The sequence below is a fragment of the Syngnathus typhle genome, linkage group LG9 (assembly GCF_033458585.1).
Source record: "Syngnathus typhle isolate RoL2023-S1 ecotype Sweden linkage group LG9, RoL_Styp_1.0, whole genome shotgun sequence".
Classification (NCBI taxonomy): domain Eukaryota; kingdom Metazoa; phylum Chordata; class Actinopteri; order Syngnathiformes; family Syngnathidae; genus Syngnathus; species Syngnathus typhle.
In genome coordinates this window covers 4,813,784-4,829,705 of record NC_083746.1, presented here as the reverse complement: position 1 = coordinate 4,829,705, position 15,922 = coordinate 4,813,784, and the positions used below count along the sequence as shown (strand labels likewise).

Below are 15,922 nucleotides of genomic sequence, written 5' to 3'. Positions count from 1 at the left end.
CACACGTAAATATATATATTTTATATATATACATATATGTATTATACATATACATATATACTATATACACACACGTGTGTGTGTGTATATATATATATATACACACACACACACACGTGTGTGTATATATATATATACATATATATATACATACACATATGCACACACATACGTACGTACGTATATATATTTATACATGTATACATACACTACATATATACACACATACATACGTATATATATTATTCATATACACATAATTTATAACTTATTAAATATTTTTATTTGGCAGAACTTAACAAGTAAGCTGGAGTAAATACAGACTTTGTGTGTTGGGGGGGGGAGTACACAGTGGATTACAACAGCAGCAGCTATTTTACAAAATTTTGCAAGTGCACAACTAGCCTCCAGCAAGCACAAACACAAGCTGGAATATTCAGGGAATAACTTTGTACACAGATATTTTGTTTTCACAATTTCTTATAGATTCTTTTTGACTCAGCCTTACTGCAAGCTTAATTTATAATACTTCACGCCATCTTCATAGTAAATACAGTGTATTTTTTTTCATAGTGCATTTTGTGTTATATTTTTGGCGTAAACAAAGACGAGACAGTTTTAGATTGATATACTTAAAAAAAAAAAAAAAGACCATTTTGGTCAGCAGCCTATAGAGTTGAAGCAGGAACTTCAGGCGCTTTCAAAATAATAGCTCGAGCCATGCACGTGACGACGAAACGACAGATGCAAAGCAAGGCTTATATTACAGTGTCTCCAACAAATGTATATATTGGAAATATGTCTTCGCTGTCTGGCAGAAATCCCGTGTACAAATTTGATCAAGTTCACATTTTTGCACAACATAATACTAATAGTCATAACTCTTATAGGCCTGTCTTTTTTTTTTTTTTTTTAAATAATAAGCCAATATAAAGTATTGAAATTAATTTGCTCACTTTCACTATACAATGTTTGTTAAATTATTTCCTTAAAGTATCAGTTAAGAAGAGGATTCTGCCTAACAGCGACGTGTTGGTTAAATGATTTGGGACTTTGTGAGGTTTTACCTGTTTTTATAATTGCACGTGGACCATATCAAATGCTCTGGGGGGGGCATATACGGCCCACATGCCACAGGTTGCCCACCCTTGTCATAAACTCATCAAAAGTGCTTCTAAGTGGTTCGGCTGTGGCTGTGCAAGCAGATGGAATCACTCGGGGAAGTTGTGGTCGTCCCTCCGTCAAATGACTTAACTATTCATCCTGTGTGTGTGGTTAAGATCTAAGTTATCTGCGTCAATAGACCTTCCACAATTAGGACACAACATGGATGACCCACTCTAGTGACTGGAGTCAACGTGAGGTAAGTTTGGCAACATTAAAGTCACTAATTACTTATTTAATCTTATGGCCTTGGGGGGAAAAAATACTCTTTACATACTGATTTAACCTGGTAAACACAATTCACACTGGGGATGGGCATAATCAATTACATTTTTGATTGATCCTTAGAACTCAGTGTGGAATGAATTAATTGTGCACTACATGAATGTAAGCATTTGATTGCATCTTCACTTAAAGGAGTCTCAACTAGTCTTAACAGGAGCAGGTTTGTAATCTAAATGAAGCCTTGACCGTCATCATAAGCTTCCACGTTGGCTATCTAAAGAAGGTTATATTTCTGATTAAAGAACTTCCAGCATGAGTCTGTCATCTAAATACTGTTCAATCTTGAGGCCCATCTGAAGTTTAAGCAAGGGCTACCTTAAGTCTAAAATTGTTTGCAGTCTAAAGAAATCGGAACGTGACTGTCAGGAAGTCGCTTTGGCCATTTAGTCTCAACTTCAAGAGATTTTCCCATATAAATAATAATCAAGGAATGGAGTGATGCCGAATACTAATATAGGTGGAGAAACCCTCGCATTTTTGTTCCCCGTTGCTGTACGGAGACAAAGTTAACAGGTCAAATTTCACCTTTGGAGGTAGTATGAAAGCAGTCTCTGATGGCGTCCGCGTGTAAACCCACTTCTCTTGCCCTATTGTAGTGAAAGCAGCTGCTTATGTATGAAAGGCAGAGTGGCAGATCGATTCGGAGGCATTTTTTCTGGTAGTTCTCTGTGAACGAGGGTAAATGTTTAAAATAAAGGGCGTGTTTGAATGGGAGTGGAGGAAGTAACAACAATAGAAATACTTCATGGAAAGAAATACAGGTTTTCAAGATGCCTCCTACACTGATAATGTAAGGGTGTGGTGTTCCTGTAGTTTGCGTGTGTTCCTCTCGCATGTGGAAACACCAATGCAGCCGAGGTGAACCGTGGATGTGATGACCTCATGGGGCCTGGCAGCCATGGGGATCCCCAAACAAAAACACACATAGGCTTGTTCGCTCTCGGTTGCAAATGGCTGCGCCAGGAACAATCGGGATGGGTCCTTCGCCTTCCTTTTTAGGAAAGTGTGAGATCGTTTGCTAGATCAACACGTGCAAGGATACTGGAACAATCAAACAGTGGCGAAATAATACGTCATACGCGTCGGGGTCTCAATCAGCTCTGACAGCGCCCTCTGGTGGAAAACGGCGTTGGTAGCAGTTTACTCAGAGGAACACTATCAAGATATTTTAGGTGTGCTCTAGCAGCCACTTGAAGAGGGGAACGCGGTGAGACTCTCTTCCCGACTGGGGTGTCTCATCTCTGGGCTGAGGCTGAGCTTGGCTCTCTTCACAGTAACGCAACAGGAAGTGAAGCAGGTCTCCCACCCTCCACTTCCTCTCACGCAGCCTTTGGACCACAGCTGGCAGCTGAAACCACACCAACAATTTCCCTTCACTAAGAGTCAAGCATTTTGTCTGTGTTTGTAAATGTACTAATGGAAAAATTAGGAACTGGGGAGGCTCTGGTGATTTGCGAGAATTGAAATTGCATTATTTTTGCCATGATGGTTTTTTGGAAGGATGCACAACACTGCTGCTCTTCTAAGAATATATCTTTAAAAACACATCAGGTAAGCAGTAGCTGCTTTACTTGGGGGGTAGAAATAATTTAAAGTTAGTTTTTGATAACCTATCTTTGTTACCTGCTGGAGCTCCTTGTCAGGACTCAGTTGGATCATGGGGACGCCGGCGATGGAGGCCGCCAGCCACTGCAGCAAGCTCCTCAGCTGGGTGTCGAGGGTCACGTGTTGAGGGCTCCGTCTGAGTTTGCGGATGTCCGAGTTCAGGATCATCAACAGAGTCCTGGAGGCTTGGACCTGTGTTGTGTCCACACACAGAGTTCCTGCAACACGATGAAACATCAGAAATGTATAAATGCAGTTCATTAATATTTACCCGTCACATTCAAGTGAGGTTTAAAATGAAAAGTTGGCTATTAGGGGGATCTGAGAAAAGCAACAAAATGGCAGGAAAGAAGGCAGAATGGAAGAAATGATGCATGCATCAGTGTGGTGCAACCACGTCAAAGTCTTATAAAATGCTCATCATTAGACACTGTCATCTCATGACCTAAGACCAGATCATCTTTATTACTGTTCAGAGAACCTGTTTACAACACGTGGAATGACTTGACTTTTTTTTTTTTTCTCATTTATTTGAGAACTGACCATGTTCAACTGTATGCACTTGTGTTTTTCTATGGAAGAGTTTAAATTGACTTGAGCGGTTAACTATTTAAGGGAGAGTCACTGTTGAAGAAATACAATGGAACCTTAAGTTACAAACTTAACTTGAAATGTTCACAAATCCGGGCATGGAAATGCAATTAATCTGCTCCTTATTCCGTAAAAGAAAATTAAAAAAAATTGTAAAAATAAATGGGACGTCGCATCGCCATTTACAAAATTTGCTACAAATTTAATTAGATCTTTTAAAAAAAAAAAAAAAAAGCATTTCTCTTATTGCCTTGCCCACGAGTGCTTTCTCATTTGTCTTTAACTGTGCATTTCATACAATAGGTAACTCACTCTACTTCAAATAGTTTCAAAACAACATTTAAAGGCAAAAGAATATAAGACACTTAAAAAAAACAACAGAAGCGTTTGGATTGTACAAGCAGAAGGAAGCAACATCTCGCAAATGTTATTGAAAGAACATTTTCCGACTCCAAACGTAGGCTCTCCGGGGGTCTGTATTCAAAAGACAAGACAGACCCCATCAATCTGGAGGACGCGTAGACATTATAATCATGCGTAGACGATGAATGAACGAACGTCAGTGTGTCTGACTTGTACTACGGGGGTGGCAAAATCCCCTGCTATGACACACTCAGACAGCATGGCAGGCTGACGTACACAGCCCAGATCCGAGTCAATGCGGATGTCAATGAATGCTGAGAGTAGACTAGACTCAAATTAAAAGCACTTGGCCCATTCATTTATCAGTGCTGCTTTTATGCTACAATGACTAATGTTTGAATGAATGAAGTGGATGAAGAGGGGACTTACCACTGGATTCCTCTTTGACCTCAGTTTCTTTGTCCTCTGTATGGTCACTGTTGGAAAAGTTACAATGAGATTGCAAACTGGTTACCATTGAGAGTGCAACATTTTTTCAGTAAGCTTCCTGTTTACTTAAGTTATGGGCATGTTTAGGAGGAAGAAGACGGCGGTTTCTCAATTCTGAAAATCCTCAAACCACTCATTGTGTCAGAGGAAGAGATTTCAAACCGGCTTGGATTTACCAAATATAATCAGACTCATTACAATGTGACTACGCTGGCTCAAAATATGAGGAGAGAGTTTTTGTTGTATGCACATTTGTATTGGTACTTCTTTTGAGTTTTTGGAACAGATCAAGGGACACACAAAAGGGGCACTTACCGTATATTTCGGACTATAAGCCGCAACTTTTTTTTGAACCCGGAATCATGAGTTTTAGCTGGTGCAGTTTATAGTCCGGTGCGGCTTATAGTCCAAGAAATACGGTACTTCTCTGTTGTTTCTGGCATTTTTTTTTAGCACTAATATTAAACAGTTAAACAGTTTAAAAGACGCTTCTAAAATCACACAGTAGCTACTTCAACACAAGTGTTAACTCAGCTGATAGTCAGCTGCGTCGTTTTTGAAATTCCCAACAGGCACCATTGAGCTTATTATTTGGCCCAAAAGCACCAAAAAGTAAAGCTCAAAAGAAGATTCCATTGTTGGGGTATGGCTGCAGACGACTACCCAACTGGCTTTAGTTACCAGAATCAAATCAAGTAACATCTGGAGCTAGTTCCAAGGGAAAGACATCCGTCCGTCTATAATGTCGGAAATTGCAGGGGGGGGGGGGGGGGGGGGGGCAATGTGCAATGGCCACAATGTGCCATATGTAAAAGGAAAGTCTTCATTGCATGAGAATGACACTGCAGTATGCAATCAAACTGTCAGCGAGTCTGTCAATATTTGAAGAGATGGGGAAGTGCTCATGCAAAAACACCGGATAACAATTGACTTGGAATGAGTTTGGAAGGGAGACACGTCGAAGGCCCCTTTCAAAATTGAAACGAGGAATCAAAAGCGCATTCTTCATGGTTTCTGAGGTTGTATCAGATGCATAACTGGGCTGTAGGAAAAGAAACACGGCTTCCAGCCAGGAAAGGTTTAACATCCGACACTCACTAAAACTGCTCTCTTTTGCTGGAATTCCGTGTGTGCTGAAAGTGCTAAAGAAATGACAACGTGAAAAGGAAGATCAAATGATGGCAATCGCAAAGCTATGACAAAAACATCTATGATCCTGTGGTGACTTGACTCTCAGCCTAATACCTCAATCCAAAGGGTGTGAAGGGTTGATGAGTATAAAAATAGTCCACACTAAACCAAAAAGGGGAAACACCCAAGAGCTATTTTGGTGTTGTCTACAAACATCATCAAAACACCAAGCGAGGGATTCCCTTTTTAGACGAATAATGCTGAGCTGCAAACTGTCAAATCCAGGCCACTGAGGTTGTTCAAGTATCTGTGGGTGACTCGCGCTATTTTTTCCATTAGTTTGCCACCGGTCTATTTCTGGGTTGTGATGCACCAACAGAAAAATATTTTGCTAACATTCTCCTCTAATAGGCTACATTAATCATATCTTGTTGTTGTAGCCCTCAGGCAAAGACACAGCGGAAAAATGTAGACTCTTTTTTTTTTTTATGAGCAAATAGAGACAAGTGGCAACAATTACAAATATTGTATATATTTAGAGCTTACAGTATTCCCGATTGTAAGAGCAAGCTGCTATTAAACAATCCATGCAAACATGACCTCACATGATACGAGACATGGCAGGAGTCATGCAACATTTCTGTAAAGAGGAACAGTCCAATATTTATCCTGATCAGAGTGCAGGTACACATTTAATTAATTGTGAGGTAGTAGATTGATAAGACCTTGTGCAGAAATTTAAATTCCAAAGGGGTTCACATTCATTTGTCCTCCCTTTGTAAATATCAGAGTCACTGTGTTAATTCCTTTTTGCAGGAATTGCTAAATCTAAATCAACATGACTATGTGATGGTTACTGACCTGTCTGAAGGCGAGGATGACATGTGTTCTTCAAAAGGCTCCCCCTCCAAGCCGAGACTGCTCCAGCTACTGCTGTTCCCATTGCTGCTAGAGAGAAGAGGCCAGTGATGTACCACTGTCATAAGGCAATCTCAAAACGGGTTGTATTATAATCCTCAATATTTCATGAATATTATTTTAGTTGCTTAAATAAAAAAGAAATAAATATATATATTTTTTTTTAGCGCCTTCAAATATTTTTTTATGTGTGTAGTTAGAGTGGCTACATTAATTAAAATTGCTTCAATTAAGCTAAATACTGTATTTTATTCATGTAGTTAGACTGGATGACTTGGTGGGAACATTTTGATTTAGTTTATCATCACGCTCCAACACCCTTTGAGGATGAATTCTATTTTTCTTTTAGTCGTTTCATCTGCTAAGCGGAAATGGTCACAACAGGCTTTTAAAGGGAGTCTAATGAATCACACATGGTGGTGGACTTTGTTCCTGCGGAAACAGTGCCTGAAGAGACAAAAGCACTCCTTTAGACACACCTTTTGAAAATATTATGATACATTAACTCAGCCTCCTTGACAGTCAAGACACTGTGTTCCTTCGATATCTTGGGAAAGGATCTCATTGTCAGGTTTGCTTCCATAGAGATCCTTTTGACAAAAAAAAAATTGGCAACTGGTGTGAGAACATGTCAAAGGACGAATAATCAAGATTGACCTGATCCCAAAATCTCTCTGGAATTTACAGACATTGCAGTCCCCCCCCCTACCCCCCGCCATCTAAAACCACATTTGCTTTCAGATACATAAATGCATTACAACTACAGCTACATGAAATCTTTTAGATCTTGGACCACATATATGTTAAAATGTTCCAATATAATTGAATAATTTTAGTTAAATAACAGGAAATGGTACAGCAAAGTCCAAGCAAAACTCTCAACTATATATAAGATTTTGAGCTCAAAGAGGGAAAACACCCTTTTCTGTTTTGGCGGGAAAAAAAAAAATCTGGACCAAGATGAAGCCTTTTCTCAAAAGTATATGCCATGTTTCCATTAGCTGGACTCTTCATATTTGCAGCATGTTGAGTGCTTATCCCAATTTCCAATTCACCATTTAGTGCAATGATGAGTTGACAGACATGTACCTTGTGCTGCCAGACAAATAGATGCTAACCATACTTTGGGATGTACATCATTCAGGATGTCTACCTGTCACTGAGGTGTAGGAAGCTGCTGTTGTCATCTTCGAAGCTAAGGTTGGACCAGCTGCCCACACTGTCGTCCCCGACACTCAACTGCTGGGATACAGTGGACTCTGTGGCTTCCCTGCCCTGAGAGCTGCATGCAAAACATCGTAAATTAAGAAGGCATCAAAACATAAATGTCAAGGTAGATAGATAGATAAATAATTTATTCATCTCTAGGGAAATTATTGATTAATATGAATTATTTTATCATGAGTTCTGGAAAAATGGAACATAGGAAAAGAAGATGGTAGTAATGTTGACAACAAAACACAAAATGAGGGTGCTCAATTATAAAAAAAATATTATCCTCCTTAAAAAATCCAGGTAATTAATGAAAACCAACAATAACTTCCATACTGATATTGAAGTGGCTGTTCTAACCATACTTTGCATATTGACCTTTTGAACTTTTTTGAAATTCCTGTCATGTTGCCATTACTACCCTGAACCTGAGGACTTAACGAATATACTGACAGGGAGGACATGCATACAAATTCAGTCTTGTCGTTTGTACCTGACACTGGCTGATTGGCAGACGTGAAGTGCAGAAGTCATGATCTCAGCAGTGAGGCTCTCTGCGTAGCTGGTTCCATCATGGCCGATACCACTGTCCGCGTTAAGGCTTGTGTTGCTCAACTCGCGCTTTGCCTTCTCCATTGCCATAGACACCATCTGCTCAGCAAACACCGACCTGTGTTCCAGGTCAATGTGGATTTTAGGAATCTCCAGACCAGGGACACGCTCTGGCCTAGTCTGATACTCTGGGCACTTTCTCCTCTTCTGCAATATAGACTGGTGGTGATGCCGACTAAGTTTGGTGCAGTAAGGACACTCCAAGGCTTGAGAATAATGGCAGGTCTTCGGTCCATCTGTGGGACCGGGGGCAATGCCTTCAGACAGCTTTTGGGTGTGTGAGTGTCTGTCTGGGTCAGGAATCCTCTGATGATCTTGGGAGGAATGCCCTACTGAAGCCAGGCTCATCTTTAGAGTGTCATTAACTATTTTTCTTGCGTAGTGTTCAATGACCTGCATCATCCTATTGTTGAGGCCAGGATCAACTAAGCTTCCAGTGCTGTGGTAATGTCTAGCCTTGTTGTCCTTGGAAAGTAGAGGACAGGAGAACGAGTTCCTAATCAGGCTCTCTGTCATGTTTTCAAGTTTGGATTTCTTATAAAGACAAGAGTCAGTGAGAGACTTTGGGAGGCGTCCAGACGATAGACGAAGTGTTTGTGTGACATCACAAGTGATATTGTACGCCAAAGATTCTGCAAAGTTCACCAAATCAAAGCAGTCTTTGTGTCCCTGTTTTTCTCCGCAACAACACTCTACGTCCTCACAGGAGGGACAAACGACTGAGTCCACCACGTCCTTGGCAGGTGAGACCTCACTACTCGATGACATCCATTCATCTGGTAACGACTTTGAGGGACGAAGGCGGGAGCTAGAAGATCTCTGCTTAACCTTGTTTCTAGCATGAGCCAAACCTTGTTTGATTGACCGGTAGGCCAGACGACTAGCATACTGATCGAGGACTAACTCCCGACTGCCTCCCTCCTTCTTTAGCACCCTAATGAGATAGCCGGCGTATTCATCGGTCACACTTTCACAGCTGGGGTATGTCGAGGACAATCCTGAGCTGGAACTACTTGACATTGAGACAGGTGAGCGAAAAAGAGAAGATAGCAGATTGGCGGACCATTGCTCAGCCACCCTTTCGACCCTCCAGTCCCTGTTCTGATCTGTGCCAGGAAGAGAGTTATGTTGGTGGTGATGCAAACACGCTGATGGAGGACGATCAACACTTTTTCTGGGAGAGCCATGATATGAGCACTGTTGGACAGAGCTCACCATCTTCTTCACATCATTGATGACTTCCCCAGCCACCTCTCCTGCATACACCCACAAGGTGTTTAAAGTTTTCTCTGAGAAATGAGCCGCACTGTCACGTCTTCTCTCATCCATAACGCTGGGTTCCCCAACTTCATCACCGGCTCCCAGAGTGTCTATCTCTGTGGCCATTGAAACTATGTGACAAGCCAACTGCTCTGCATAATGGAGCGCTTCCTTGCTGGAAAGCCTGCGAGAGGACAACTGTCTCACTTCCTGTGGTAGACCTTCTGACTCAACTGATTTGTTGGTGCCACTTAGACTCGGGTCTTCAGGCAATTCTTCCTCCTCCTCCTCGTCCCCATTACCATCTACCTCATCGGAAAGAGATCTCATCAATTTTAACATAAACTCTGTCTTGTCTGCCTCTGGGCTGCTTTCCATTGGACCAGGGCCAGTCTCAGGGTGATAGTGTGGAGTTGGAGGAGGTGTAGCTGGGGAAAATTCTTTGGCCAACTTGCTTTTTAATTTCTTGGAGAACTGCTTTATTTGTTTCTCCTTGGATACTTCACTTGGCTGCTGGGGGGTAGATGGAGGAGTGCCAGGTGTTCGACCAGGTTTTTTAACCGAGTTTGGAGATGCGTCATCCCCGGGGTGAGACATCTTCTTTTGTCCAACCTTCTCTGTATTTGGCACATGCAAAGTGTCCCTTTGACTAAGGACTGCCTTTGAAAGAAAACCAGCGCAGTCATCAAAACCTTTCTTCACTTTAGAAGAGCTTACAAGCTCACACGCTTCAGTCACTAGCGTGTCCACCATGTTAACAGAGAAGTTTTGAAATGGTGACTTTTGATGGGAGCAGACTTTTGCAGAGGTGGTCGTTTGAGTTTCTTGGCTGCAGATGTGACTTTGCATACATGTAGTGTTATTTGAGGAAAACACTGTGACTCTTTTAGGGCTACACTGTGAGGTATCTGTTAGGCTGGAACCATGATGGTCTTCAGAATCTTTTAGACAGGAGATAGCTTTTCCAGCTTGGGGAACAGGGATGCAGCTGGCCATGCCTGACACAGTGAAAAGAGCATCCTTTACTTTGCAGGGGCCACTCTCTCCTAAGGTCATTGGAGCATCTACTGAGGTTGCATTGGAAAGCTGCTGGTTAGCAAAAGTGCTGCTGGTGTGGGCACTCATATTCTCAGAACTACCGTAACAGATGTTGTCTGGAGAAACACTGATGGCTGCTTGCCTAGTGAAGGCAATTTCAGCCTGAGAGAGCTGGATGAACGCCTCTTGGATAACCGACTCGGACAAGTCTGAAGCATAGGAAGTAACAATCTCCTCCTCCTCTTCTTCTTCCATGTTCTCCTGGCCAAAAAACCAATCACTGGAGGTTAAAGGGGTCGACGGGTGAGAGAACTGACACACCTCCATAATACCTTCGAATATCAGCTCTTCGGCTAAATCTGCTGCAAACTGCGTAACTGTGCTATGGAAGATCTGCTTTTTTACAGTCAAGAAGTCTTTCAACGCACCAGATACCGCCTCACCAACCAGGAAACTTGCTAAGCCGTTCACAGCTCGCTCTTTCAACACATAGGCCTGCCGCATGCCAATCTCATGAAAGGCCATCTGAAATACCGAGGAGGTGAGTCTCGCAGCTAGGTGACACAACGTGGTGGTGCAAGTAGACACGCCTTTTTGAAAGTCCCGCAAAGCACTGCCCAGGCTCATATCGACAAGGTCAGCAGCAAACCGCTGAATACCATCCTTCAGAGACTGGGATGTCTTCTGCAGCTTGGCCACCGTTACAGTCTCCTGGATTTCTGACAGCCTCATTGTGTAGCCTAAGGGGTTGGTGAATTCCTTGTGGCAAACACAACTCAGATTCTTGTTGTCATTAATGTCTATTGCGGATTGGTACCCGCAGACAGAGCCAAGAATTTCTTTCGAGAGACTGCTGGCAAAGTCCGAGTAGGTCTTATACAACGAGCAGAGATCTTGAGGTTTCCTTAACTCAGTGCTGTCGCTTCGATCCTCACTTCTTTTCCAGAAATATTCCAGCACCCCACTTGAATCTACCAGAGGAATAAAGGCGGAGGAGCTGATGGGACTGAAGAGTGGACCACCGTTGTCCTCAGAGGGACTCTGTACTGGCCGTGGAGAGTCAGACTGAGGTCCGTAGGGGGAGCCTGGTTTAAGAGGAGTGGGTTTTTTCACATTAGCCGGGAGAATTGGTTGATCAAAGCAGTGAGGATACATTCCCTTTGTTGAGTAGCCTTGGGATACATATTTGGATGCGGAACCACCAGTGCTAGATTCCGTGCTTTTAACACTTCCATTATCCATTGGAAGCATCAGAGTGCCGCTCTCTGAACTGAAGTCGTCCAGGTCATCAAATTGGTCAAAGCTGTCAAAGAATTCACTCACTTCAGAGTCAGAGTCTTCCACCCTCTCTCTGGGACCTCCTGGCACCTGAGGGATATCCAGCTTGGCCAGCAAGCTCTTTTGGTAGCCCACCTCATCCAGGAAAATGATAGGGCTTGGGCTGGAACAGTCAGATTCTTCGGATTCACTGTTTTCAACCGTTGATGAGGACAGACGAGCTCCAGGACTGCAGTAAGTCCATTGGGTATCCATACCTGAACACCTCTGCACTGTGACAGAAACCTCCGGGCCCGGCTTGTGCTTGGCTGCAATTTTCTTTGAAGATGAACTTGTTATTATGTGGGAACCTGATAGTTCTTTTCGTCTCTTGTGGGCGGGGACCGTCTGTGATGCCACATCACGTCTTTTGGAAGGGCGATAAGCTTCAGGTGGCCACAGCAGTCAGACGAGAGAAAAGACAAAAAAGGAAAAACAAAACGTAAGATGAATCCGCTATTACACCAAGGTTTTCAAACAACTTCCATTTTCTGTCAGCTGCTAAGATCACACGCATCTTTATATAAAAGGGGTTCTCATTTCTCTTAAACCTTACAGGGGTTCTCTCCCATTTCATCCTCCTCGAGATTCTCCAGCGCAGTGACAAAGTCATCTTCGATGGATGAGATGGACTGGTTGGTGTCGTCGTCCTCCGACTGCCCCGCCTCGCCCCTGTGGAGGCTTTGCAACTCCAGAGCGTAGCGGACGCCGGCAACGTAGCACCCAAGAAGGCCTGTCAACGATGTGACGCTGGCTGGAGGTTGCCCACTGACACCAGGGTTGTGACGTAGCACACACACGGCCTTTACCCAACACTGCATGTTGAAGGTTTCAGGGGGGGGAGAAAAAAAAGTGTTTCCTAAGTTTAAAAGGGGACTGGACTTGGCTACTTTGCATGCAGTGACCATTTTTCTTTTCAACCTACTTGAGGCCTAGTGTCCCTGTGCTCTGCCAGTCTAGGAGATTCTCTGAGCAACTGAATTTCATTATTTCTCAGGCCGTGAACGTGGAAGGTTCTGAGCATCTCGCACAGGCCAGCGGGAAGGGATGCCAAGGCCTAAAAGAAAGACAAAACACACAGTTGCACAATAGATCTATTGACTGTCATGTGCAAACAGTTATCCCGATGCAGTATGCAATGTGAAAGAGGTGATTACCAATTGTAAGAAAGTATAAAAGTACCTGATCCACAGCATCGTCGCCTTCACTCTGACCAGGTAGACAGACAAAATGAATCTGAAAGAACCCAAATAAAATGGTTCATATTAGCTCAGAGCATTTTCTGCATGTGTATGGCATGTACTATAACTGCATGCTTGCATGAGACAAACCTCTGTAAATCTTATGCTGTCGCTGGATGGGAGGTCCAGGTTGATACTGCAAAGATCTTTTTTGCTTCGCAAGAGGCTCTTGACAAACTGCGCTCCATTGTCACGCACAGTCTGCACACATAAGTGGATGGTCGTGGTTAAGAAGTCAAATGGTCAAAGAACGAACAAAACACAAGTAGTAGTCCTGATGTAGTGTGTTGGCAGGATTTATTCTACTATAGGAGTGACGGATATCATTTGAAGTAATCCACAGAAAATAGCCTGGGTCAACTGTACAGTAAATAAACAGGTTGTTTAACTTGACTGGATAGATTGGTCAGTCTTTTTTTTTTTTTAACTCACTGATCAACGATAAGCCCTAAAATCCTGATTGTGTAAGGCCTACATTTAAGGGCATCTTAAAATGTCGAAAGCCTGCCAGTTTTCATAAACTCATTTCCCCCTCCTGAAAAATGGCATCAATTCTGGTCCCTCACCTCTTTTCTGACAAAGGCCTTGTACTTCAGTGGGGCTCCCCGAATACGCGCACAAGCATCCATGGCGACCAGGGGAGGGCTGCTCACCTGCAAATAAAAAATGTCCTTCGGAGGAGGAAAATATCCCGAAGATGTGATGTGAATCAATTCTAACATCATTACATATTTTATTTTATTTGATGTGTTCGAAGTTAGAATTTATTTTTAGTTTCATTTTTAAATGCAATAAACATTTACAGCTCATTTTTGGGAGGCTACAGTATTACCTTCAAATTAATTTGTTCCATTATTTATAAATATTTCCGGAATAGCTGCAAAGTTGAATGTACTGTTGTCTTAATTGTCTTTATTATTAATTTGGACATTGACAAAGCTGTAAGGTAATTCTGGTTATTTTCAGAGCAGCTTACTGGTGCGACATGCCGCAATTTATGTAATATATATGAATATTTATCGAGTATGTCATATATATCGCAAACTACATTTGGTGCTCAGTCGACTAGCAAAATACTTGTTTGTGACAGCCCTGAATTAAAGTAGTTGTAATTATTAATTTTATGCATTGTGTGTTTTGAAAGCAAATACGGACAGTTGACAAATAAATATTTTATATAAAGATCAGAGTTTGTTAAATATAGGCAAAAATGGTTGAGAAAATTTTTGTTGATACTCCATAAACAGCACGTAAGTATACAGATAATAAACAAGTTATTTAAAAAGAAATATTGCTGCATCATGTGATCGGATGGGAAACTATTTTATTCCACCTTGCTTACTGGTGAATTGGAACAAAAAGAAAACTGATTATGCAAAGTCTGAGTCTGCGTAAACTGGACGGATGCGAATTTCCAGTTAATTTAATAAACTTCTAATAAATATATAAAGGGAGGTTGTTACACCCTGGCCTCATACTGACTGTGGATGCTGATGTTGTTTCACTATCGTTTGAAAACAAAACACGAGCACTTGCATTGCTAAATAGCTGTCATTAGTCATATATACACATTAGAAACAAAGTACATTTAAAAAAAAAATAATCGGGTCCATCTTGGTGGTTGACAGGCTGTCAATCAAGCGAGTTAGCAGGGATGATAATAATAGGCCGCAGATAGCGAGCGCAGTGATGACGCCACAACTAGCAACTTGCGAGAAGACTAGCGTCATCGCAGACGTGTCGGCAAAGACATAAACGATAGCGACAATGGGAAAAATATCGCCATGGTCATGCAAACATGTAGTTTACCTCTGGAGCTCGGTGATGTTGTTAGACTACCAGCACTGCAGCACCGACGCTAACCACTGTGGAACATTTGCAAACAGAAAATGAGTTCGGTATTTTTGAATACTTCCCCTTGAAGACCAACACGAATGAAACGTCGTCGGCAGAGTTCACTCTTATGAGACTAGTGAAATTATTTTAACATCATAAAGTGACACAAGGTCAGATTGCAATAAATATATAAAACGTGACATAGACGTTTTTTTTTTTACATAATGAACGGAAAAGTCATGTGAGGTTCACTTTTACAGAGTCTTTTAAACGCAACTCAACTCCCCATTCTGTGTAGTACTGTGTCTGAGACATCGTCAATCGAAGGCCGATAAATAGAGCAATGAAACCGCACAGTCAGTATTAATACGTAAAATAATTTTAGTTTTGTCAATATTAACTATTTGGTACTCAGGACACATGAGCAGTGATTGGTTGTTACTTGAGCACTATAACATTTTGAGTGGACTGCAAGTGGCAAAAGGTGTAACTGCAATTGTAATGGAAAAATATTAAAAATATCAAATTAATGAAAAAATAACTTTACTTGTAAAAATGGCCAATATGAGTAAAGTATACCTTTAACAACTTTTTAATTATTTATTCATTATAATGACATTTTTGAAAAATAATTATCACTTCGCCTTGAGTAATATACAAATTTGTTTATTTTTAATTCATGTTTATTTAAAAAAAAAAAAGAAGTGACCCTTGAACCCAAAAATCTGCCGATCCAAGGGTCACACCAATGTGATGCCCATGGGCATCAGATAGCCCCCAAGGGTCTCATGAGTAGCCGGTGGGCCTGTTAAAAAAATACCTCACTAGTGATGGAACATTGGGATTTCCTAGGAATGTTG

General features: G+C 41.8%; 1 protein-coding gene across 5 annotated transcripts; it reads right to left on the bottom strand.

Annotated features, from left to right (window-relative positions):
- Nucleotides 1-260: 260 nt before the first annotated feature.
- Nucleotides 261-15,288, bottom strand: akap11 (A kinase (PRKA) anchor protein 11). Of its 5 annotated transcripts, none has more exons than XM_061286763.1 (13): nucleotides 15,036-15,288; nucleotides 13,793-13,897; nucleotides 13,317-13,427; nucleotides 13,168-13,221; nucleotides 12,911-13,042; nucleotides 12,542-12,800; nucleotides 8,252-12,371; nucleotides 7,700-7,828; nucleotides 7,026-7,136; nucleotides 6,490-6,576; nucleotides 4,438-4,484; nucleotides 3,073-3,272; nucleotides 261-2,797 (listed from the first exon to the last, which is right to left on the bottom strand). In XM_061286763.1, exons 2-13 carry the CDS (start codon nucleotides 13,853-13,855, stop codon nucleotides 2,618-2,620), a joined length of 5,493 nt encoding a protein of 1,830 aa, XP_061142747.1. In that variant the 5' UTR covers nucleotides 13,856-13,897; nucleotides 15,036-15,288; the 3' UTR covers nucleotides 261-2,617. The 5 variants fall into 5 exon arrangements, with proteins under 5 accessions (XP_061142747.1, XP_061142750.1, XP_061142748.1 ...); XM_061286766.1 differs by having other exon boundaries at nucleotides 6,490-6,573; XM_061286764.1 differs by having other exon boundaries at nucleotides 13,793-13,879.
- Between the last annotated feature and the right edge of the window lie 634 nt (nucleotides 15,289-15,922).